Source organism: Megascapheus bottae, chromosome 12, assembly GCF_031878675.1.
Source record: "Megascapheus bottae isolate mThoBot1 chromosome 12, mThoBot2.hap1, whole genome shotgun sequence".
Classification (NCBI taxonomy): Eukaryota; Metazoa; Chordata; class Mammalia; order Rodentia; family Geomyidae; genus Megascapheus; species Megascapheus bottae.
Genome location: NC_143520.1, coordinates 42,329,516 through 42,354,240, shown reverse-complemented (window position 1 = coordinate 42,354,240; position 24,725 = coordinate 42,329,516). Strand labels below are relative to the sequence as shown.

At 36.6% G+C, this 24,725-nt stretch overlaps 1 protein-coding gene across 1 annotated transcript in view; it reads right to left on the bottom strand.

Moving 5' to 3' along the window:
- Nckap5 (NCK associated protein 5) overlaps positions 1-24,725 on the bottom strand; it is an 864,637-nt gene that overhangs the window by 817,577 nt on the left and 22,335 nt on the right. Inside the window, exon 2 of the mRNA XM_090342913.1 lies at positions 1,295-1,424. Within this exon, the coding sequence (XP_090199039.1) occupies positions 1,295-1,363 (69 nt within the window). The 5' untranslated portion in view covers positions 1,364-1,424. The remainder of the gene's footprint in view (positions 1-1,294; positions 1,425-24,725) is intronic.

The following is a 24,725-nucleotide window of genomic DNA, read 5'->3' as shown; positions in this document are numbered from 1 at the left end:
GATGAAGTTACATCTACAGAGAAGACAAGTTAGCCAGGGTTGATGATGTACATCTGCTATCCTATCTATGGAGTAAGCTAAGGCAGCAGGATTACGAATTCCAAGTTATCCCCAGTCAAAGGTGAGTATGGGATTCTGTCTCAAAAACAAAATGAAAGGCTGAGGGCAAGACTCAAATGGGAGAACACTAGATTCAATTCCCAATATCAAATATACATATATGTGTATAATATATGTATACATAACATATATAACATATATATTATACAAATATATAATTGGTACATAAAAGCCCTGAGATGATCTGCCTGTTGATGCAATTATAGAAGATTGATTTGACACAAAGAAAAGCTCAATGTATCTCATTTCCCAATTCCAGAAATTTACACCAATGAACAGTTTACGAAAGGAAACATCAATTATTTGGGGGCAAATAAAGAAATATATACATGGCAAATCTGGGCATCCAGGAGAAAAATTTGAAAGGCGTAACTGATAATTTAATAAATATTTCACTGGGTACATATCTATTCCATACCAGGTTCTAGGCCTTGTGTTGAGAGTTCACAAATGAAAAAGTACATCCCTATAAAATATACAAACAATAGAGCCAAGCTAATTTTCTATTTAAGTGGGTGAACATGTGGTTTCTTGCTCTATTTTTAGGCATTATATAACAGAATAGGTGACCTACACATGTTAGCCTGAGCCTGTGGAAAAGTGGCAAGCCTGTGCATTCAGTAAGTTAAGAGTATTTCTTTAGCCTACCTACTCTCTCAAACCTTGATGTAATTATAATAAAGTTAAGGCTGATATTCCACAGCTTTAAGCTATTAGGAGAAAAATTTAAGAACAACTGAAACAATAGAAAACTAAGAACATCTTGTCATTTCATGGGTCTCCAATATTTGTAGCTTTATTGTTTTCTTAATCATGTCAACCCCAGAATTAAGATACATGGGTGATGGGACAAACACATATCATGTTGGCATGAACGATAACAGTAGCATTTTTGTATAGGTTAGTGTCCATTTCAGCTGGAATTAATGTAATTATATATAATGTTGACAGATTGTGACACGTAGCTATTAAGATACTGTACAAACATTCCAATAACTTTCTGGCTTTTGAGTTTGTAATAAAAATAAATGAAACAGAATCCCGGGGTGGGTGTTGCTAATGTGGGTAGCTGGAATAGAGGTTTCAAAAATATGGGGTTCAGAAAATAACAGTCAAAGAACAATGCATTTTAAGCCAAAACATATAGAGTGGTAAATGAATATTTAGTACTTACCACAAGACTGCTGTCCAGAGAAAGCCTTTTTCCAAAGTCTCTTTTCTCATGCTGTCTCTTTCCCTCCATGGGGTAAGTTATTTATTGTCCTTTGTGATTTATAAGAATCCCCCGTCTGTTCCCAGGGTCACTGCAAAAAGTGAACATTTGTTTTACTATCCAAGTGCACAATGTTTAGCTCCTTGGTTTTTAACTTTCTAACCAGAAACAAGTGTTTAAAGAAAAATGACTTTTTAAATACAAAGACCTAAATAACAAGTAAAGAACAGACATCTCTTAAGTCAGAAGACCTCAATGATTCGTGAATGTCTGAGATGTCTTTTGCAAAGCCCTGTGTTTTTAAAGATTCTGCTAATGGAATGGGGAATGGGTTTAGAAACAGTCTATTTCAATGTCTCATGCCCATCCTCTCTTGACCAGTCAGAATCATTTTGTCACTGTGCACATAGATGTTGTCTGCAAATTCCGTGAGGTCAAACTGACAAATACATGCTCATAACCAAGATATATTGAGCCCAAGGCCCAATGAAGTAAAAGTGAAAAAAAGACATTACTGTCAATATTTAATTAGAAAATATGCCAGTTAAAAATATTTGAGGAACATTAGAAGATGCTTGCCTTTGGGACAGAATAAATGGCGGATGATATTTGAGAGTATTTAGGGAATACTGATTGCTTTTAACAGAATCCATTCCTATAATATACTGAGATCACTCATCCTTGAATGACTAAACTTGCTGCTTAGTAAGAATCCATCATGCGTATTAAGTACCAGCTTCCAATTTTCACCAAGAGGTAAAGGACTTGAAATAGTTTCAAGGTTTGAGCCTGGGCTTTACTCATTAGCTAAGTGACCTTGGACAAGTCATTTTGGTTCTCTGAAACTCACTTCTCTCAATTGCCAACACAATTGTGGCAATCAAATGATGCATGAGAAAATGAAACTTACACGATAACTGTAATTACCTACAGTGTACATTTAGATACTCAACTATTATTGAACATAATTCAGTATGTCCTTCATTTTCAAAAGTACTTGGAGAAACAGTATGGCCATATAGGATGAGGATAAGTGAAATGAGTTCCAGGATATGGAAAAAAGAGTTTTACCTTTGTGTTTGTTGTTTTTTACCTACTGTGTGAAGTTATTTCTCCTCTCCCTCTCCCTCTCCCTCTCCGCCCTTCTCCTATGGTTTATCTCAGGTTGTTACTATATCTGACTTTGGTACCTGGTATATTGTATAGACATTTATTTGAAAACGGGAAGAGAAGGGGAAAATCAAGATGATTGGGAGGGGGTGGGAGAGAGGGAAACTGGGGAAAAACGTGGGAAGGAGCATCAATGCTCAAGAAGTAATGTACCTACTACCTGACAAATGTCACCATAACCCCTCTATACATCACCTCAACAACAAAACACAATAAAAAGGAAAGAAAATGCTACACAAATCAATCTTTATTATAAAACTGAAAATAATACAGTCTACCTCTGTCAATTGCTCCTGTCAATTGACACATGGGTTAAATGAAGTGCACAGCCCTAACATGTGAATTCTGTCCTGGTTTCCTCCGTTGTGAATGCCCATGTACAATATCAGCTCTACCCAAGCTAGAATCTACCCACAGCATCAGCCCATGGTAGAAACAAATGGACTCATTTTCCAGTTCTGGCTCCCTTCTCTCCTAGTCATTCCAGATCTCCCTGTTGGAAACGCTCAATTTAATACATCACTGGTCCACACAGAAATTCCTAGGAGTCCATTCAGAATTCAGAAGAAAATTCCATCATTTTAACATCATTTCCAAGGGCTTTTTCCTGCCAACTAATCTTTTACAACCCCCAAACACACTAAGCACATTCCTGAGAGCATGCTTTTGATGATCGTTCTCACCTCCATCTGGCTTAATACACCAAATACTCTAGTTCCTGGCTCAGATCTCATCTCTTTCACAAGACCCTCCTAGACAGCTCCATTTGGTAATGATTATCTTTCTCTCCTAACTTTCATAGGAACCCTTGGGGACCTGAGTTATGAGTCATGTTTATCACTTAGGATAGCCCTTTATATAGGATAAGATCTTAATATATGCTGCTTTGACAGCACCTACTAGTGAAGAACAAGCAAGTTAAGTCTAGGCAATGATTTTTTTTTTGCTGCAAAAAGCTTTATTTCATATGGTTCATGGCTTGGAAAGGGCTACAACGTGTTTAGTTTAAGAAGTTAGGCAGTGATTTTTTTTTTGCCAGTCCTGGGCTTGGACTCAAGGCTTGAGCACTGTCCTTGGACTTTCTAAAGGCTTAGCACTCTACCACTTGAGCCTCAGCACCACTTCCAGCTTTTTGCTATGTATGTGGAATTGAACCTGAGGAATTGAACCCGGGTCTTCATGCATGCTAGGCAAGCACTTTAACCACTAGGCCAAACTCCCGGCCTCCTAGGCAGTGATTTTTAAGGGAAGAAATGTTAGTTCTGTTATTATAGGGGAAAGTATTAGTCAACATAATTTGTTTTCCTACTGAGCGTCGCTTAATTGGCAGTCTCCTTTCCTTGTTTCTTTGACTATATTCATTGGTATCTCAGAATAGCCTCTGTAATGATGAATGCAGTTATAGAGGCTGTTCAGGCTGCAGATTTCACATGTACCAAACACATTCTCTCTTAAATAGTACTCTCAAAAAGCATGAGGGTTTTTTTTTTTGTCTGAAGAAAACAAAATAGTAATGGGAATTAGGCAACTGGAAGTGAGGCATTAGCCAATGAAGGAAAAGTCAGGCAGGCTGGTGTTCAGTCATGCTATCTGTACACAGTAGAGAGTGGAGGTCTAATGGAGATATGATAAGCCATTTCCACCATCTAATTCAACCTGCCCTGAAATAACCACAACAAAAACCTTCTCATTTTTTCCAGGCTTACTAGAAAAAGTAATTAGGCAATAACATGTTGGAAAATAATACTTTTAATACACATTTGTAATCTCATTTCTAACTCTTACATTTATTATTTATATGTGTGACTTAGTAAAATGTTCATTTTTGGCCTCGGTAAAAGAATAATACAAACTGAGTAGATGAAACAAGGAATTTATGTTCTCATTCTGATGGCTGTAAGTTTAAGGTCAAGGTGTTAGCAGAGTGGTTTTCTTCTAGGCTTCTCTCTTTGGCTTACAGATGGCTGCCTACCAGCTGTGTTTCCCACAGCCTCTGCACAGCCTTTTTCATCTTCTTTTAGGGAATCTTTAGTAGGACATTGGTTCCATAAGGTTGTAGGTCTACCTTTATGGTCTTACAGCCTAATTCAACTAAACTACTTCTTTAATTGCCCAAAGACAGTTTCATTAATGGTTAAGATGTCACCCTATCAATTTCTGGGCAAGCACCATTCATTCTTTAACAGCCAGATTTCAAGCTGGTCACACATGAGCTTACTGATCTCTCAATCTAAACACTGGGAGGAAATGCTGATGGCAGTGTCTACATCCACAGCCCTTCCTTCTTTGCTGCTTATTTGATTGTTGGACTTTCTCCCTTCCTTCATTTTATACTGATACACCTCTCTGTATTGTGGGTATATAGGTACAAACTACATTATCAAGACTTCCGGAGAGTTCTGTCAGTGAAAGGCAAAGAGAGGAAATTTAAAAGCAATAAGAAGAAACTCAGCTAAGAAAGGATATCATTAGCAACATCTCAAAAGTCTGAGTGCCATTATTATATTATCATTTTTGCTTCTTTAACCCTTTCAATCTTCATAAGATATTAATATCTCTCTGATGCATTAAATATCTTTCTGCTGGAAAAGAAAGTTCTTTTCCAGGATAGACAATGTTTGATGTGTACCTCATGGAGCTATCCTTGCTCAGGTAGCCTGTCTCATTTGGAAAACACTTTCTCTTAAGCTTTCAGGAAAAAAGTCTAAAATTAATTTTAAATAAACACTAAGTCTTTGGAAAGCAGGGGTAGCATTTTATATTCGATGTTCTTAGCTAGTGAAATGCCTAGTGCATAGTAATATGACAGAAACTCAATGAACATTTGTTACTTCAATGAATAAATAAATAAATGTATGTTTAAAGCTATCTTTGTAACTATAGAGAAAGGGAGCAAAACAAGTTGCTAAAGCAAAGAAATACTAAACATATTTACAACAATCAAGTTTCATTTTTAGTCAAACACAGAGAAGAATTTAACTTAAGGAAAGTCATTTAAGATTGCATCAGACTATAAATTACTCACTAGGCTTTACTTGTTTTTATCAACTGCCCCAACTCAGTTATATCTACCTATTTCCTCTGCTTGTTAAAGAACACACTTTTGCCTAAGAATGAAGTCCCTCCCATTATGGGGAAGAAAAATAGTTAGGTACAAGAAGGCAGGACACTGCACCCCCCACACAATGCACACACATTTACAGCTGGCCGATCAAACTGCTTCTATAATATTTATAGAAATACAACTTAATAAGCTCTTGTGTAATCCCTTCATGAAGTCAGGACTATAACCCAAGCAATCTTTAAAAGGTCATCCACGTCTCATTATTATTATACTGACAATTAAATTCCTTTTTGTAAAAAATAAATCTTTAAAATGTTTTTCATTAGCAGATAATAATTATGCATCTTTGTCTAGCCTTGTGGGATATCTCCATACAGCTATATATTGTGGATCAACTGAGACTACTTAGGTAAGCCACCATCTCAAACATTTACCATTTCTTTGTTAAGAGAAATCAGTATCCTATTTTGAATTCCATGGCCCACCACTATTAGCCATAATCACATTTTGTGTAAAAGAACATCAGGACTTCTTAGTATCAGGCTGTGGCTGTGAATCAGGAATTAGTCTCATCACCTTTTGCTGTACCCTGGCTCCTGAAGTTTGGAAAGGGACAGCCTATTGCACAACATGTACCAAAGACAAATCAAAAGGTAGCAATTTTTCAACCTTGATGAGGTAGCTAAACTGACCTCTATCCTGGTTACACCACAGAATCACATGGGATGCATTTAAATCACTGCCCAGGCCTTTTCCCAGAATCTTCAGAGATGAGAGCATCGTCCCTGGAGAAAAGCAATAGCAGCCAGAGTGGCATCTGCTGTTTAAGAACAGAGATTCTCAAACTTTGGGCACATTATAGTTGCCTGGGGAATCAATGAAACCTATCCATAGGCCAAACAAATTAGGATTAATAAAGGTGGAAGGTAGGCATCATTATTTTAAGATTCCTGAGCATGTCTAACTGCAGTCAAGTGAGGACTAATCTGAGTGGGTCAAAACGTAGCGTAGGCTTCTTTCTTCCCTCCATCTCTCCCCAAGGAGGCTACACAGCTGTTGACAGCAGTAATTGCTTTCTCTAGCTACTGCACACAGCAGTTTGTAATCTTCAAACCCCAGCCCAAAAGAAATGCTAGATATGAACATTTTAGATAAACACCTCTTCCCTGCTAACACTCTTTTACTTCACTAATAATAAGACATCGACAATCCCTTCCCCTGTTTAAACAGAAAGTTAATCAAAGGTAGAATTAGGGAATCTAAATTTCCAAAAAAAAAACATACATATCTTCATGTGAGTCTATCTTTTAGAGTTTCAAAGATAAAATACTTTAAGTAAGATTATAAGACAGAGCTTTGTTTTAAAATACAGGAGTAGATAGTTAAAAAATACCTAACAAATCATTCAAAATAATTTACTTCATATAAAATACAGCAGTTCTTACTCATTACTTTTATTATATTTTATTGTTGGGGTGATATATAGAGGAGTTACAGTTATATTTGTCAAGTAGTGGGTACATTACTTCTCGAAGATTGATATCCCTTCCCATGTTTTCCTCCCAGTTTCCTTCCTCCCACCCCATCCCAATCACCTGGTTTTACCCCTTCCCTTCCCTATTTCAAATAAACAAATAAATGTATACATAATATATCAGGTAATAAAGTCAGATACAGTAACAACATGAGATAAACCATAAGGGGAGAAAAAAGAAATAACTTCACGTACTACATTAAGAACAACAATCACAAAGATAAAACTCTCCCTGTTTCCCTAACCTGGAGTTCATTTTGCTTAGCCTCATCCTAAATGGCCGTATGTATATAGCTTTTGAGCTATTGTGATCCTCTGCTAGGATAATCCTAGACATTTACTAATTATTAAAACTGAGGGAAAACATGGGGCCTGTGTTTCTTTGGGTTTGGCTTACTTCACTTAATATGATTTTTTTCTAAGTCTTTCCATTTCCTTACAAATGGGGCGATGTCATTCTTTCTGATGGCAGCATAGAATTCCATTGTGTATATGTACCACATCTTGATCCACTCATCTACTAAGGGGCATCTGGGTTGTTTCTGCATGTTAGCTATGGTGATTAATGCTTCAGTGAACATGGTTGTGCTGCTAGAATTAGTATGACCTTGTTTTTGGACATTTGGGTAAATGATCAGGAGTGGGATTGCTGGCTCATAGGGGAGCTCTACGTTTAGTCTTTTGAAGGAACCGCCACACTGCTTTCCAAAATGGGTGAATGAGTTTACATTCCCACCAACAGTATAGTCTCATTCCTTTCTGAAAGTGGTAGAGTATTGACCTTGAGCACAAAAGCTCAGGAACAGTGCTCATGCCCTGAGTTCAAGCCTCATCAGAAAAACATTTATTATTCATTATTTTTAATCTGAAGTCCTGTGCATGTGAGTGCGTGTGTATATGGAAAAGATGAAGACAAAAGGAGAAAAGTGAAGAAAGAGAAAGATGAGCAAAGGGAGATGGGAAGATATGGGAACGTAAAGAAGAGAGAAAGAGGAAAGGAGGGAAGGAGGGAAGGAGGAAGAAAAAAGAAAAGGGGAGGAAGGAAAGAAGGAAGGAAGAGGAAGGAAGGAAGGAAGGAAGGAAGGAAGGAAAGAAGGAAGGAAGGAAGGAAGAAGGAAGGAAGGAAAGAAAGAACATTTCTTCAAATTTCAAAGAAGCTAAAAACTAAGAGGCACATAATTGTGTGTGGATAAATCAAATTTAAAGCAACATAAAAGTGTATAATTTAAGCATGGGGCCAACCCTGAATAACTTGCTTTTATTGTTATTCCTGCTATTGAGTGCTGATTTCCAGACAGAAACTACTAAGGCCTGCTTTTTTTTTTTTTTTACAGTGTAGAAAATGAAGAACTCCGAGCGGCAGTAGCTTGGACTAAGATACACATTTCTTTACTGGCTGCCCTTACCAAACCATCTGTTCCTTTTCTCCCAGTTTTTCTTTGTAAAGGTTTTCTCCACTATTTATTTCCCTCCTCTGACTCATCTCCATTTATTGCTTTAAGAGTGATTTTTATTCATGACATAAAATGTCTATGTATTGCTCATGAACTCAGGGGGTGTCAGAATGGAAATAAAATGGGTACATAAATACATTTTATAAATAAATAAATAGAGTGTGCACATAACCTCAGTGGATTGGAAGAATCTTTAGATAAGTGACTAGGGAAAAGAATTCTCACACTGTGTCATCTGCTCATGTTAATGAGTTAATTAAATTAGAAAAATTTCACTGCCAAAAGCAAAAACATCCAAATATGTGGGATGATAAGGGAATTATAGTCTATGTTACTAAATGCATTCTGTTCAAGCTTTATTATTATTATTTTTTCTTTGAGCAGGCTGTGGAAAACTACACTTAAAAAGCCATCCAATTTCAAGAGAGTATTTTCCATCTGGGGCCAGTTGGGTAAAGCATGATCTAAACTCTGTAAAGCCCGCTGAGACAACACAACTTGTTAAAGAAATAGTTTAGGAAAAGTACTGCTTTCTGAGAAGCCAGCAGAAGGTTTAACTGTGATATTCTCACACACTTCAGGGTTCATTATTCTCCATTAAACGTCTTTGCACACAGGTGGAAAACCCAAATGCTTCAGGAGATTGATATACTAAAATAACTTGAGAGCTAATACATTTTTTGCTAAGGTTTTAGCACAGAGTTGGGATACAACTTGTTATTGAGATATTTTTATGACTTGAAGAGGTTATTTAGGCTTCTCATTACATCTCTCTTCCTCATCTACCATGAAGAAAGTAAAAATGCTATAAAGTATTAAACCTTAAACCGTAATGCACATATTTAAGTAACAACAATTGTCAAAATGAAATGTCTGAGCATAGTCTAGAAGATGTTTAACTTTATCTCATGTTTAATTAAATGGACTCAATTGTTGAAAGGACCATAAATTAATATCATATTTTGAAAGGCAGAAATAGTCATTGACTACCCACTTGAATGTTATCTTGAAGGTGTTAAGACTATACATACACACTGACATCTGTGTATTTATTTTATGTATACTCTTACATATGTAATTGCTCCTTGCTTTGTACAGTTGTTGGTAATAGCAATGATTTTTTTCTTAGGTGCTGCTTAAGTGTTTTCCTTCTCATACTACTCTTTTTCTTTTTATTGCTTTATAAAATCTTTTAGTGAAGTCTGAATATTCCTTATCCTTGCAAAAAAAAAATTTCTAGTCCAGCTCTTGACACTTTGTCACTTATTGGACAGGAAGTTATAACTGATTGTAGTCAACTGTATCAATCTTTTCCTTTATGCTTTCTAACTTAAAAGAACATTTCTTTATCGAGTTCTGGTACTATCACAAGATAAAGCCATTGTCCATGCTATAAAGCCTATGCTTAATTTTATTTTAAAAAGATGTGAATTCATTAATTCAGTGATAAAAGTCCCTAATGATTTCAAGTGTTCCCAATCCTAACAAAATTCAACATATGCAAAATCATTTTCCTTGATTTGTTTCTCTGTCCATCTCTGTATCCTCTTTTTATCTCTATTTTTCTCTCTCTCTCATGATCTTTATCTACTACTGCTTATACTAACATTGCCATGTTTTAATTATAAAATTTAGAAAATTTGGGAATCATAGCGGGGATCTCACGCTAATCTTTTTGTGCATTTTCTTGGCCATTTATGTTTTTTCACATATTTTTATTGTATTTAATAGAAGGGTTACATTATATTTACCAGATAGAAAGTGCATTACTTCACAAACATTGATACACTGTCTCATGTCTTGGTCCCCATTTCCCTCCCCCCACCTCCACCCCCCATCTTGTTTTCCCCCTTCCCTATCCTAATTCAAATAACCAAATAAGCATATATACAATATATCAGATAACAAGGTGAAATACTGTAACAATATGAGATAACCAAGGGATGGCAAAACATATGAGAGATAACATAGTACATTAAGAAAAACAATCACTCATTATATGGCTTTTGTTTCTATATCCTGGAAGTCCTTTCATTTAGCGTCCCACTATATGGCCTTACCTATCTAGATTTGGCTCTATTGTAAATCTCTGCTAGGAGAGCCCAAGGTTTCTACTGATTATGACAAATGAGGGAAACCATTGAGCCTATGTTCCTTTGAGTCTGGCTTACTTCACTTAATATGATTTTTTCTAAGTCTTTCCATTTCCTTACAAATAGGGCAATGTTGTTCTTTCTGACAGCAGCATAGAATTCCATTGTGCATAATTACCACATCTTGTTGATCCACTCATCAACTAAGGGACATCTGGGTTGGTTCCATATCTTTGCTATGGTAAATAGTGCTGCAATGAACATTGTTGTGCTACTGGCTTTAGTATGTCCTTGTTTCTGGACAATTGGGTAAATGGCAAGTAGTGGAATTGCTGGGTCACAGGGGAGCTCTATGTTTAGTCTTTTGAGGAACCACCTTACTGCTTTCCATAGTGGTTGAATGAGTTTACACTCCCACCAACAGTGTAGTAGTGATTCCTCCTGGCCACATCCCTGCCAGCATTTGTTGTTATTAGATTTCTTGATCCTGGCCATTCTAACTGGAGTGAGGTAGAATCTTAGAGTTGTTTTTTTTTGTTTTTTTTTTTGCAGGGATTTTTTTTATTGTAATTAGTAAAAGGGTTACATGATATTTGCCAGATAGAAGGTGAATCTTAGAGTTGTTTTGATTTTCATTTCTTTTAGTGGCCATTTATGTTTAAGGGTCCAAGCCTCAAGCCTCTTGGCGATATATCAGGAGTGATCCTGGATGAGACCAACAGAAGAACCACACACAATACCAACCTACAGAAGTATGGGAAAAATCGTCACTAATCATTTATTAGTAACTAACACCTGAGGGGGTCCCATCTGCAGCAATAGGAAATTTACATTCTTACAAAACAAGAACCAACTTAATCTCCTTATTACTGTGAGCCATTATACATGTTCCTCAGTAATCTATTTTAAATTTTATTCAATAGTCCTTCGATATGATTTTCTTAAATTTGTAGGCATGTGGAGGTTTTTCTAAAATTGAGAAATATATAATTTTACTTTCTAAACTGCATTTTCATATTAGTTATATGTAACTGGGGCAGAAATGAATAAACTTGAACTTCTTTTTAACCATTTCATGAGCATTTTTGCTAAGAGAGTCTTTTTCTGACAGGAATTTCACATAGAAATGGACAGTATTTTTTTTATCTTCCTGTTCAATACTTATGTCTCATTCATTTGTCTGGTCATTGTATACTGAATGAGAAAGCAAGTTTTGAGTGGGAATTTTTGCTCTTTACCTCAGTAGAATCAGTTGTGATATTTACACTGGTGACTATTAAATTTTCTATTTTCTTTGTGGCATCATCTACCAGGTTGAAGAAATTTCTACATATTCCTTGATCCCTACAATGTGTAAAATATTTCATCTTTTAATAAAAATTTTGTAAAGTACACATAAGTAGAAGATAATCACATACCCTCACTCATATTCAGAAAAGTCAATCCCTTGTCATATTTGCATTTAGCATTTTCCTTTTTATTTTTAAAGAAATGAAGCATTATAGATGCAATAATATAATGGCTCTACTTAGTCTATCTTATTACTTTTTCTATCTTACTCCCTTTTCCCTTCAACAGTGACTAATATTCTTTAATTTGGAAACATTCTGGCTATACAAAATTATACTTTTCCTACATAAGTATATACATAGTGATATATGGTATTGCTTTGTGAAAGTGTTTATTTAAAGTTTATGTGTATGGTGTCCTTCCTTTTCTACTATTTTGTGTGTTTTTTGTTGGTTGTGGGACTTGAACTCTTGGCCTGGGCATTGTCCCTGAACTCTTCAGCTCACAGCTCATGCCCTACCCTGGAGCCACAGCACCACTTCTGGTTTTCTGGTGGTTAATTGGATATAGGAGTTTCATGGACTTTAGTACCTGGGCTGACTTTGAACCTTGATCCTCAAATCTCAGGCTCCTGAGTATCTAGGATTACAGGTGTGAGCAACCACATCCAGTTTTCTACTATTTTCAAACTTAACATTACTTCAGTTTATTTTCATGTTTATTATCAGTTTAGTATTATTTTCAGTATAACTTTTATCATGTGTGGCACCAAGATTCATCCATGTTACTAAAAGAAGTTCTGGTTCACTTTAGATATTTGAGGATTCCTATTGAATTGATTGACATGTTTATTCAATTGCCAAACAAAAGATATTTTGATTCTTTCTTTTGGCATTTATATCATAAGCAATGCTGATGTAAGAGTTCATCATACATCCTTGTGAGCAAAGGCAGCAATGCCTATGTGGAGAAATCTCTGTATCAGAGGAAATACATGTTTCACTCACAAACGTATCAAATCCCTTTACCCATATAGTCCTACTGTAGCAGTATGTATTTAGGCCACAAATGTGACTTTTATGAAATCTGAATTCATGAATATTTTGGCATTTAGATGAGATGGCCTCCTAAAGTGTTGAGGGGAGCAATCTTTTCATCCTGACTGGATATTTTTCTTAAACATTTATTCAGGGTGCTTCCTGTAGGGAGTTCCATCTACAGGCAGGCACTAGGCCTTCTGAGACCTCCCTTTCACTCAGTGTTTCTCAAACATTTCTTAACATTTCTTTCAACACTCCTTAATTCTATTTTCCTAATTACTCCCTTCTCCCATAAATTTTCCATATAACAGGTATACTGGGTATCTGTTTGTTTATCATGGCCTTTTGGAGGGCCAGAAACTAATGTGATATCTTAGTTATTGAGGATGTTTCTAAAGATTCAAAAATATTTTCAGATATAAAATTTCTTCTTCCCCTCTCCCCTTTTCCCCCTCCCTCCCCTCTCTCTCTGGTCCCCCCACCTCATCTCTCTAGGGAGGATGAGATTCAGCTTGATGGTCTTGCATAATCAATGATATTGAATAAAAATAGTGATAATGAGTTCTGAAATATCCAGTCACTTTAATGATATGGCTTTTGAGACTACAGTGTGTGTTACCTAACAACAAGAGAATGTCCTGAGAAGCGTTATCATTAGGCAATTTCATCATTGTACAAACTTCACGGTACTTACACAAGCACACATGGTATAGGTCCATCACTCTCATACACTGAGACTGTTTACATGAGCATTGCATACTCTTGAGTCATATGGGTTGCTATGACCTCACAGTGTCATTAAGTGATAGCAATTTTTTAGACTTCCATTGCAGTCTAATGGGAACACCATGAATTAAGCCAATGTATCTTTGATCTGAGTGAGCCATTATACAGTACAGGATGACAGATGACAGGGAAAAGTCCATAAATACTAATGGCTACTAGATTATGAATAATATGAAAGGCTGGCACCTGCCCATCAGAGAGATCAATCGTCACTCAACTAGACCTATTCACCAACATGCAAGGATGGAGGTCAGTTTTGCCAAACTCTTTACTTCAAAAGGAGTCACAAATCTAGGTGTTTGTGTAAAACCCTCTCATTGTTGTTGTTGTTTTTACAGATTACATTTATTAAAAATTGTTTCACATGCCAAATAAACCTCATCTCTGAAAAGGACACTATCTGGAGACTACTAAGTTGCACTGTCTGAATATATAATTCTTCATAAACCTCAATCATAATTAAAGTTGGCTAATTATTTTAAAAGTTTGAATTAATACAAAACTTTGTGAAGAGCAAAAGATTGAAGTCTTAAATTCTAACAGAAAAAAAGAGAAACCTAAGTATGCCAATGCATGAGGGCTAATTTTAATTTCCCATCACCTGCCTCTGCAAATGGAAGAAATTCAAACTTTCTTCTCAAAGATAACTAATTTTTATTTTTATGTGAAGTCAGAATGTGGAAGCAATATCATAACTTACATTAGCTCTGAAGGCATAAAAGTTTTTATTCTTTACTTAAAACTAAAATATTAGTTGGCTTACCACATTTTTAAATGTTCATATGTAGTATTACAACATTAAGTTTAAAAATTCTCTCCTTTAAAGACAACTTTATTTCTTGAATAAATTTTCAATGTAGGTGACTATACACTTTTGTCATCTCTGAGTTGTCTAAGTTGCTATTATTTGTTAATTTCAGTATTTTCTGTCTTAACTACAGGAAAAAATAAAGTCACATGACTATTACATATCACAATAATTAAATTATCAAAACAGGGAATCTATACAAAATTATAGTTGTAGTTGGCTTCTGTGGACTTCATCAAACCTTGATGCATGTTGGAAATTCAAATATGAAATGCATATTTTGGGTCCTAATGACTACCTCCTAGAAAATTATCAACTCTCTCTAGTCTTTGCTTTCTTCATCTCACATGCAAGGAGAAGTGAAATCAGTCATCACTGATATCCTTTTGATTATTTATAACTATGAAACAATTTAAAGGGAGCTTAGTGCTTTCAACTATATAAATGGATAATTATATATTTTACTATATTTTATTTTTATATTGTTTGCAAATACTTTCTGCCAGTCTCTGTGTCATGCTTGGTTATGATCCTTAATACACAGAAGTTTTTCAAAGTTGGTGATGCCCAACTTACCTTTTATTTCTCTTTTTGGCTTAAACATTTTTGTCATAGCTAAGAAACCTTTGCTTAATAATAATAAACATTATTCTTATTTATACTTTTCACAATTATAATTCTATGATTCCTTTGTCAGTCCTGGGGCTTGAACTGAGGGCCTGAGCACTGTCCTTGAACACTTATTGCTCAAGGCTAGCACCCTGCCACTTGAGCTAAAGCATCATTTCTGGCTTTTTCTGTGTATGTGGTTCTAAAGAATAGAACCCAGGGCTTTGTGCATGATAGGTGAGCATGCTACCACTAGGCCATGCTCTGGGCCCCTCTATGATTCGTTTTGAGTTAGGTTTTGTATGAAATGAAGTAGGAATTCAAATTTATTCATTGACACTTGGCTATCCAGGGTTAGCTGAACAATATTTATTGAAAAGAATGTTTTTGGCATCAACTAACCATAATACACATTCTTAATTCTATTCCTTTGAAATTTGGGAATGTGACTGTTTGCACTTAATTCTTTCTTTTCTAGATTATTTCTCCTCTTTTAGATACCTTACATTTTCATATGGATTTTAGCATCACCTTGGAAACTTCAAGCTGACCAGGCCAGCTTGAATTTTTCTAGGGATTTCTGAGGAGTGTCATATACATAAAATTAAGACTTTTCATTCATGAAATAGACCTTCATCTTTCTTCCAAGACAAATAATTTCTATACCTATGACATATTAATTTAGGTCCTTTATGTCTTTGATTTAGAACTTAAATTTCTTTCAACTATGTTTCATAATTTTTAGTGGAAAATGTCATGCATTAATCTGTCAAATTTATTCCTAGCTGTTAGATTCTTTTTGTTGAATTATAAGCACAAAATTACAGTGTAGGTTGTTCTACATCTACCTTTCTTCTTTTCTTTTTTGGTGGTACTTATGTTTGCTGGACAATTTTTACATCACTTGAGACATATTCCCAACTAATTTTGCTGTACATGTTTTTTTGCTGTAGTTTTACGCTTTTTGTACAATTCAGTCCCTGATTATATACCTCTACCTCCATCGCCCATACAGCTAGTATTACAAGCATGCACTGTTTATTTTTTCCTACATGGGGGTCTCATTACTATTTTTCATGAGCTGTTCTTGAACCTGTTGTTGCTCTAAATAAAATACTTTCATTTCCGGTTTTAAATCATTTTACTAATTCATGAAAAGACATAAGGGTTATATATGGTATGGTTGAATTAAAGTTAGGCTGGGCATTCAATACACTCAATTAAATCATGTAGAATAAATTGCAGTAGACTAATATTATCCTTCCTGGACTCACTGAATTTATCAACTGTCCAACACTACTTCTATCTAGTAACTCACATCTGTGGAAAACAATAAGCAATCTGCATTTCACTCTCATAACATCATAAAAACATAGTTGTTAAGGAACCAAAACATAAATACCCTCATCATTCAAGTATGTTGCCTTGATTAAATATTTGCATTTCATTCCATTACAGGAATTTCCTTTCCTTTGACATGAGAAGAAAGCATTGTGCTATGACGCTAAATTTTAATTTGGCTTTAGTGAGACTCCATTCAAGCTCTTTCAAAACTGCATCACTATGGCTGCCTTTGAAAATTATGCTAATCTGTTGAAGATATAAAAGTAGTTATTTGTCTTGGAAGAAAAGTAAGATAAATGATGACTACACTGCCATTTTCTGAAAAATAAAACATATTCCGCCTGAAATAGTTAACTTAAGTCAGGGGGTATTTAAATCCTTTAGGATCAGAGAAAGTTAAATATTAAGTATCTTGGAAAAATCACAAACATTTCACATATCCACATCTTTAACACAATTGAAGGGATTTGTAGTGATTAAAGCTCATCCATGGTTAAACTGACCTCAGTATAAGAATCTTCCATTTAACTATAATTAAATAAAACATGCAAGTGTCACAACTCTTTGGGAATACACATAAGTAAAACATCACTGTGAATTAGAGACTGGGACCTAAGAATGAAGACGACACTGAAGTAATGGGTCTGTCAAGTACTAACTTCAGAAGGGTGCAAAAATGGGAAAGAGTTTCATACCTAACACATATCAAGCACCACACACTTTCATGACTGAAACAGGCCAGCCAGCTCACTTTATAAATGTACAATCTGGGAAATGGTTCCTCATTCTTGGAGGAATCAAAAAAGATAGTGGAGTTAATAGCATCCTGAGACTACAGGAGTATTGACCCATGTAATGGAAGGAAAAGCAATCTCAGAGACTTGGAAAGAGTTCCTGGATAGCTCAGCTTATTCTGAGATGTATCAACTTGTACCATGTAGAATACTGTACCAAATATGCATTGAATTGGTTGTGGGTATAGTACCTAGATCTGACCAACTTCCTAGAGGTCTCTGACTGGGGAGGGTTGTACATAGGCCAAGGAAGGAAGGAGGACATCAGTAGCAAATTTCAGAGCACATGAAGAGAATAAGTTTTAAAAAACTCATCATTGAAGAAATACCAACAACAAATGAACCGATACTGATATTAAGAATGAATAAAAATCAAGCCAGGGCTGGTGGGGCCTGTAATCCTAGCTATTTAGAAGCCTGAGATATGAGGATCATGGTTTAAAGACAGCCTGGGCAGGAAAGTCCAGGGAGACTTTTTTTAAAATTCATTTTATTGTAAAGGTGATGCACAGAGGAGTCACAGTTACATAGGTCAGGTAATGAGTACGATTTTTTTTCTTTGAACAGTGTTATCTTTTTCCTCTCTCCTAGAGTTTTCCCTCTTGACTCCACCCCACAAGTTACATAGTTTATTTTCAACATACTATTTAGTGAGTATCACTGCTGAATTAGTTCGTTTGTTCCACTATTTCTGTGCTTTCCCTTGCCTTTCCCCAAACAGATAAACTTGCACACAAGACAAAATGTATGAAACTCTCATCTCCAAAAAACTTCTCAAAACAGTCAGAACTGGCCCTGTAGCTCCAGCAGAGCACTGTTGAGAAAAGAAGCCTAGACCTTGAGTTAAAGTCTCAGGACAAGTACAAAAAATAAAACTAAAGCATGAAAGTTTAATACTAAAACCCTGAAAAATAAGTAAATACCAAAAATACTCTACCTAAAAGGCGTGAGATTGTAACACAAGAACAAACCCAAACTAAAACAAATAGTTCTGAAGAAGAAATATCATACTCTGTATATCACCTTTATAATAACAATATTTTTGCCAGTCCTGGGTCTTGAATTCAGGGCCTGGCCACTGTCTTTGAGCTTTCTCAAGGCTAGCTCTCTACCACTTGAGCCATAGCACCACTTCCAGCTTTTTCTGTGTATGTGGTGCCGAAAAATCCAACCCAGGGCTTTGTGTATGCTAGGTGAGCAATTTACCACTAAGCCACACTCCCAGCCCACAATGAAAAAAGTTAAAAAAAATAGACATTATAAATATAAATAAAAAAGTAAGAAAAATTAATTGAACAAGACAAAGAAAGAATTAGTGAACTGAAAAGTTACATAGATTCATTCATCTAAAATAAACCATAGGAAAATATGTTAGAGAAAAGAAACATTGATGAAGACTTTCCAAAGTGCATCTAAAAAATAGAACTCATAGAAAACACAATTTAAGAGACAAAGGCTGAGAAATTTACTAAACTGGAGAACATGACGAATATTGTGGTATGTACTACAAATAACTACAAAATAACAGTACTAATATTATACCTATCAATAGGTGTGGCATTAAAACCTCAAACTAAAGAGGAATCCTCAAAGTGGTGGGGGATTCTTTAGAGTCATACTAGCTTGGTGCCATGGCTCTCGCCTGTAATCCTAGCTACTCAGGGGGCTGAGATCTGAGAATCTGGGTTCAAAGCCAGCCTGGGCACTCAAGACCATGAGACTCTTATTTCCAATTAATTGCTAGAAAACTGGAAGTGGCACTGTGGCTCAGTAGTAGTGCCTTGAGCTGAAGGGGTAGCCCTGAGCTGAAGAACTCAGGGACAGCTCCCAGGTCCAGAGTTCAAGCCAATGATTAACAACAACAAAAAAAGTGTCATGTAACTGAAGAGGAGAAGATGAGAATGCATTCAAGAATTCAATGTAGGGGCCTGATGTGTGGCCCAGGGGTAGAGTGCTTGCCTAGCAACTCTGAAGCCCGGGATTTGACTCCTTGGTACCATGTACACAGAAAAAAGATGGATGTGGTGCTGTAGTTCAAGTGGTAGAGTGCTAGTCTTGAGAAAGCCCAAGGACAGTGCTCAGGCTCTGAGTTCAAGACCCAGGACTGGCAAAAAGAATTAAATGTATACCTTACAAATTAAGGTGAGGAGCCAGGTGTGGTAGCTCACACCTATAATCCTAGCTACTCAGGAGGCTGAGATCTGAGGATCAAGGTTCAAAGCCAGTCCATACACAAAAGGACCTGAGACTCTTATCTCAACTAACCTCTAGAAAATGGGAAGTGGGACTTGGCTCAAGGGCAGGGTGGTAGCCTTGAGCTGAAGAGCTCCCAGACAGTGCCCAGGCCAGATTCAAGCCACATGACCCACAAAAAAAAAATAATAAGTGAGGGAAGAGGTGGGGGAGGGGATGGTGAGAATGATGAATAGGGTGACAGTGCTTAGATGACTGAATTCATAAATCCTTTGTAGAACTATTTCAAGGTAATAAATGAATAAATACAATTAAAAAACAAAGAGGCATACAATTGAAATTCTATTGGATAGATGATTAATGTATTTCTCTGCCCAGCAAAGTTAACTCCATATTTTTTCATAAAATAGCCTACCTTTGTAATTACAACTTAGTTCAAAGGTGGCTACAATAAACAAGTCTTTCTTAACAATTATATGCAATGGATATTAATGACATCATAATGCATCGCATTGTTGATACCCTCACATACCTTAATGATAAACATTACCAGAGTTATTTAAAGAATTTTTCCTTTGCACAGCCATAATTTTTTTCTGAGTACTTCATTCAGCCTTATAGTTATTAATATACAATGGGGGTTGGCTTATCTCTCCTTCCCACCATTGCTTTCCCTCCGAGACTGGGGTCACAGTTAGTTTATTCCACTGTTTCCATTGTTACTATCTTTCATGAACTCAACTTGTGTGGAATCTTCTGTTAAATCTTGAGTCATTAATTTCTTTGGAAATAGCTTGTGCTGCTTCAGTCCTGAGAGAAGCATAGTTGTAACTTTACAACTTTAATTTGTATATCCATTTAAATATTACATTGTCTAGAAACTGTAATTTCCTGAGAGAAGATTAAAGATCTATCCCATTCTTATATTATCTGTGATTATTTCAGATGTGAGATTACAAGAAAAAAACTAGTTTTTTCTTATAATTTTTTCTCATGAAGTATTCTTCAGACTATAACCTTATTAAAATAAGTAAATGCATAATATAAATACAAACACATACACAAATATGAAAATCTGGTTCAAATTTGTTTGTCCATTTATCTATGTATGCTGGTCCTGGGGCTTGAACTCACATCCTGGGTGTTGTTGTGGTTGTTGCTCAAGACAAGTGTTGTTCCACTTGAGTCATAGCTCCAATTCAGAGTTTTTGGTAATTAATTGGTGATAAGAGTCTGAAGGTCATTTCTGCCTGGGCTACATTTGAACCATCATCCTCAGATCTCAATCTTAGATCTCTTGAGTAATTAAGATTATAGGCATTAGCCATCAGCACTTAACTCTGAATATATTCTTAAATAATTAAAATTACATCAAAACTTACATGGAAAACAACCCACGTATCTTCTTCTCTTACTCCTTAATTTTATCCTCTCATCTAGTATAAAAAGAAATCCACTATTAGTAATTTATCCTTCCCTAATCTTTTCTAATCATTTATACACATATATTACATACCAAAATATGTAGGCTTTGAAGCCTAAGTGATACCCTATTCTACATGCTTTGAAAAGTTTTTCTTTCCCATTAATGGTATGTCATAGTAGTCTTTGCATGTCAAGGAACAGCTTGTCTTCATTTCTTCTTTTTCTTCTTCTTCTTCTTCTTCTTCTTCTGCTTCTGCTTCTGCTTCTGCTTCTGCTTCTGCTTCTGCTTCTGCTTCTTCTTCTCTTCTTGTTCTTCTTCTTGTTCTTCTTCTTTTTCTTCTTCTTCTTCTTCTTCTTCTTCCTCCTCCTCCTCCTCCTCCTCCTGCTCCTCCTCCTCCTCCTGCTCCTCCTCCTCCTCCTCGTCTTCCTTCTCTTCCTCCTCCTCCTCTTCCTTCTTTTCCTCCTCCTCCTCTTCCTTCTCTTCCTCCTCCTCCTCCTCCTCCTCCTCCTCTTCCTTCTCTTCTTCCTCCTCCTCCTCCTCCTCCTCCTCCTCCTCCTCCTCCTCCTCCTCCTCCTCTCCTCCTCCGCCTTCTTGGCTTAAAATTTGGGCCTGCATAGGCGGGGAGTTTGGCCTAGTGGTAGAGTGCTTGCCTAGCATGCACGAAGACCCGGGTTCAATTGCTTGGTATCACATATATATAGAAAAAGCCAGAAGTGGTGCTGAGGCTCAAGTGGTAGAGCTCTAGCCTTGAGAAAGTCCAAGGACAGTGCTCAGGCCCTGAGCTCAAGCCCAGAACTGGCAAAAAAAATTTTAAAAAATTGGGCCTGCAGTCTGTACCTGAGCTTCTTTTGCTCGAGGTGAGTGCCCTGCCACTTTAGTCACAACACTACTTCTGTCATATTTTTGAGTGATTGATTGGAGATAAGAGTCTCCCAGACTTTCCTGCTTGGGTTGATTTCAAACTATGATCCTCAGATCTCAGCCTCCTGAGTAGCTAAGATTATAGGCATGAGCCACCAAGTGTTGGCTTTGTCTTCATTTGTTATTTTTACAACCAAGAGGACTGCACAGAGTGAACATTATTTATTTGGCCCCTCCCTGTTGAGGGATAATTACACACTAATAATTTATCACAATAAATGATGTTAGAGTATGCATTTTTGTGTGTGCATCTTTGCATAAATGGAACCACTGTTTTCTAGGATAAATAACTAAAAGTGCCTTTTCTTCTTGAATATACAGCAAAATTTTTAAATCCAAATCAGTCTTCTTCCTGTGTGTTCCAATGATTGTTTATATTTTCAACTTGGAAAGGCAGAAAAGGACGCCCATGATGTCTCCAAAATGGCCCAATCACACTGCAGAACAAAATCCCACCTCATTTAACTATCCCCTGGCTGAGAAGGAAGCTCAGTCGAGAAGTGTGTCTGCTCAGTAATCAGGATCCTCAGCACTATGTGGGGGAAAAAAAGTCAAGAGTGCATCCCTGGCAATGAAATAATGTATTTACAAGCCATTTTGTTCAATGACATTAACCCAGAATCTTTCACTGCTTTTCCAATCACAACTTCACCTTTAGCATAATTTTGGAAAGTAGTGGATGTCTAAGATTATGCGGGAAGGGGATGCTGCTTTGGCTCTCTTGGCAAACAAGGGCTTATGCAATGTTCCTATCTGACTATGCCAGTCATCTTTCCCATAGCTGTCACAGAATGCCTGACATAAACAATTTAAAAGAGGAAAGGTTTCTTCCACTCACAGTTTTGATAAGAGGTTTTAATACGTCTGGGTATGGAGGGACACAATGGAATAATTACATTATGGTAAACAGGAAGCATGGAGACCTGGATGGGATGGGAGACAATACATAATCGTCAATGGTACACTTGGACTGACCTACTTCATTCAGCTAGATCTGACTCCTACAGATTCCACCACCTCTCAAATTAGCACCAGCTGGTAGAGACCAAGCCTTCACCTGTGGTGACATCCCACAACCAAATTGTAACACTGATTTTGTGAAGGATAGACAAAAAAATAAAAAGAAAGAGAGAGAGTCACAGAATTGAGAATCAGAGATAGATAGTGTAAACAATGTAAAGTTGAAACTGGTATTTTCTTCATGTAAATTCCTCTGGTGTTAGAATATGAAACTTTTTGCTTAATCCATTCTTGGTGAAGTCTTCTGTTCAGTTCTGTCTGAAGTAGATGACACAGAAGATATAGTTTGGTTGGCAGGGCGCAAGGTGACTTTAGTCTCAGCTAACCAACTCTCCTAAGATTCTACTTCCCTCCTCTTCTGATTGGTACAATTAAGCTGGAGGCCAATGTAGAGAGTAACAGAAAGATGGATTTGATCTCTAGAATTAGAAACCCTTATTTCAGTTGTTGACATCATGGTGCAGAACTTAATGAGTTGTGTATCTGCTTATGGGCTCTGCTCTCCCATAAGGACAGGCTTCATTGGCTACCATCACACACCTACCACTTGCAACTACAACTACTAGATGGTAGCTCTAAGAATCTGTGGAGAGAAGGTAAGTTTGTATTCCAAACACTTTTCTTTAAAAAGATACATAATGACTTAAACATAATGTCAAAAGACTTGAATGAAAAATGATACAGAACCTTCTCTATCAAAAAATATCTATATATAGTATTGATTTGGGTAGAAAATATCAATATCACACATTAAAATATTCTAGAATTCCTTTGGAGTGATGCGATGATTAGACTAATTACTTAAATTTGGAAATCTGAGGATTAAAAAGATAACGTTCTATTTTTTGTAATTAAAATGGCAGACAGGGCAACCCTAATACTCAAATAAATGTGCTTCCATGCACACACAAAGAACTGCACACACACTTAACGCTTAGCACACGTTTTAACCAGGTACACCTGCCTGAGTGCAGATCTCCAGAGAGAGGTAAATACATTCAAGACAAAACCAAAGGTAAGATGTACCCTCACTTTTCAGCATATGCTAAATAAACAAAGATTTGCTAACTCCTTGTTCAAGGAGTCAAGCAAGCATATAGAAATACAGACACAGAGACAGAAAGCTCCAAGTGATTCATCATTGCTCAAGAGATCACATATATTCCTAAACATAGCAAGCCCTTAGAAAAAGCTTTTAGAGGAGGGCCATTTCACTTGATTCTCCACAATGGCTGCTTTGTGAACTTCCCTACAGCATTTTTCCGCCATGTGTAATAAAGCTATCACCTTTCTCAATTGCTCTCCATCCACCAGATACCAGGGGAACTCGAGCATTTCCAGGGATGTTCCGAGGTGTGGCTGTCCCAACTGCAGCACAGGTGTGGGGTGCTATGGAAGAGGGAAAAGCAATTCCAGGCAGACAAAACACCCTGAAAGACACAGAGGGGCCTCCCATTCATTCTTCTGCATTATCTGTGCATTTTAATAGCCTAGGAAACTAGGCCCAAAGAAATTGAATAATTCTTGCTTCAGTACTCAAAAAGAATGAGAAGGAAGTAGGAAGAAGGAAAGGAGGGAAGGAAAGCAGAGGAAGGAGCACTAATTTGCAAAGTAAGAACGTTTCCTTATCAGTCTAAACATGAATCATGAGGTTTCTGAACCTTGATTTGAGGTACCCTACATGTACAAAGTTTGATGAGGGAATAATGAAAGCAAAACAAACAGGCAGAGCCATGCAGTTGAAAGCCTCATGGCTTCCAGGAAAACCATACTTCCGTACAGTATAGTGTGTAGGGGTAGTACCTTGGTTTTCTATTGTTTATTTCCAATTTGAGATTGCTTACAA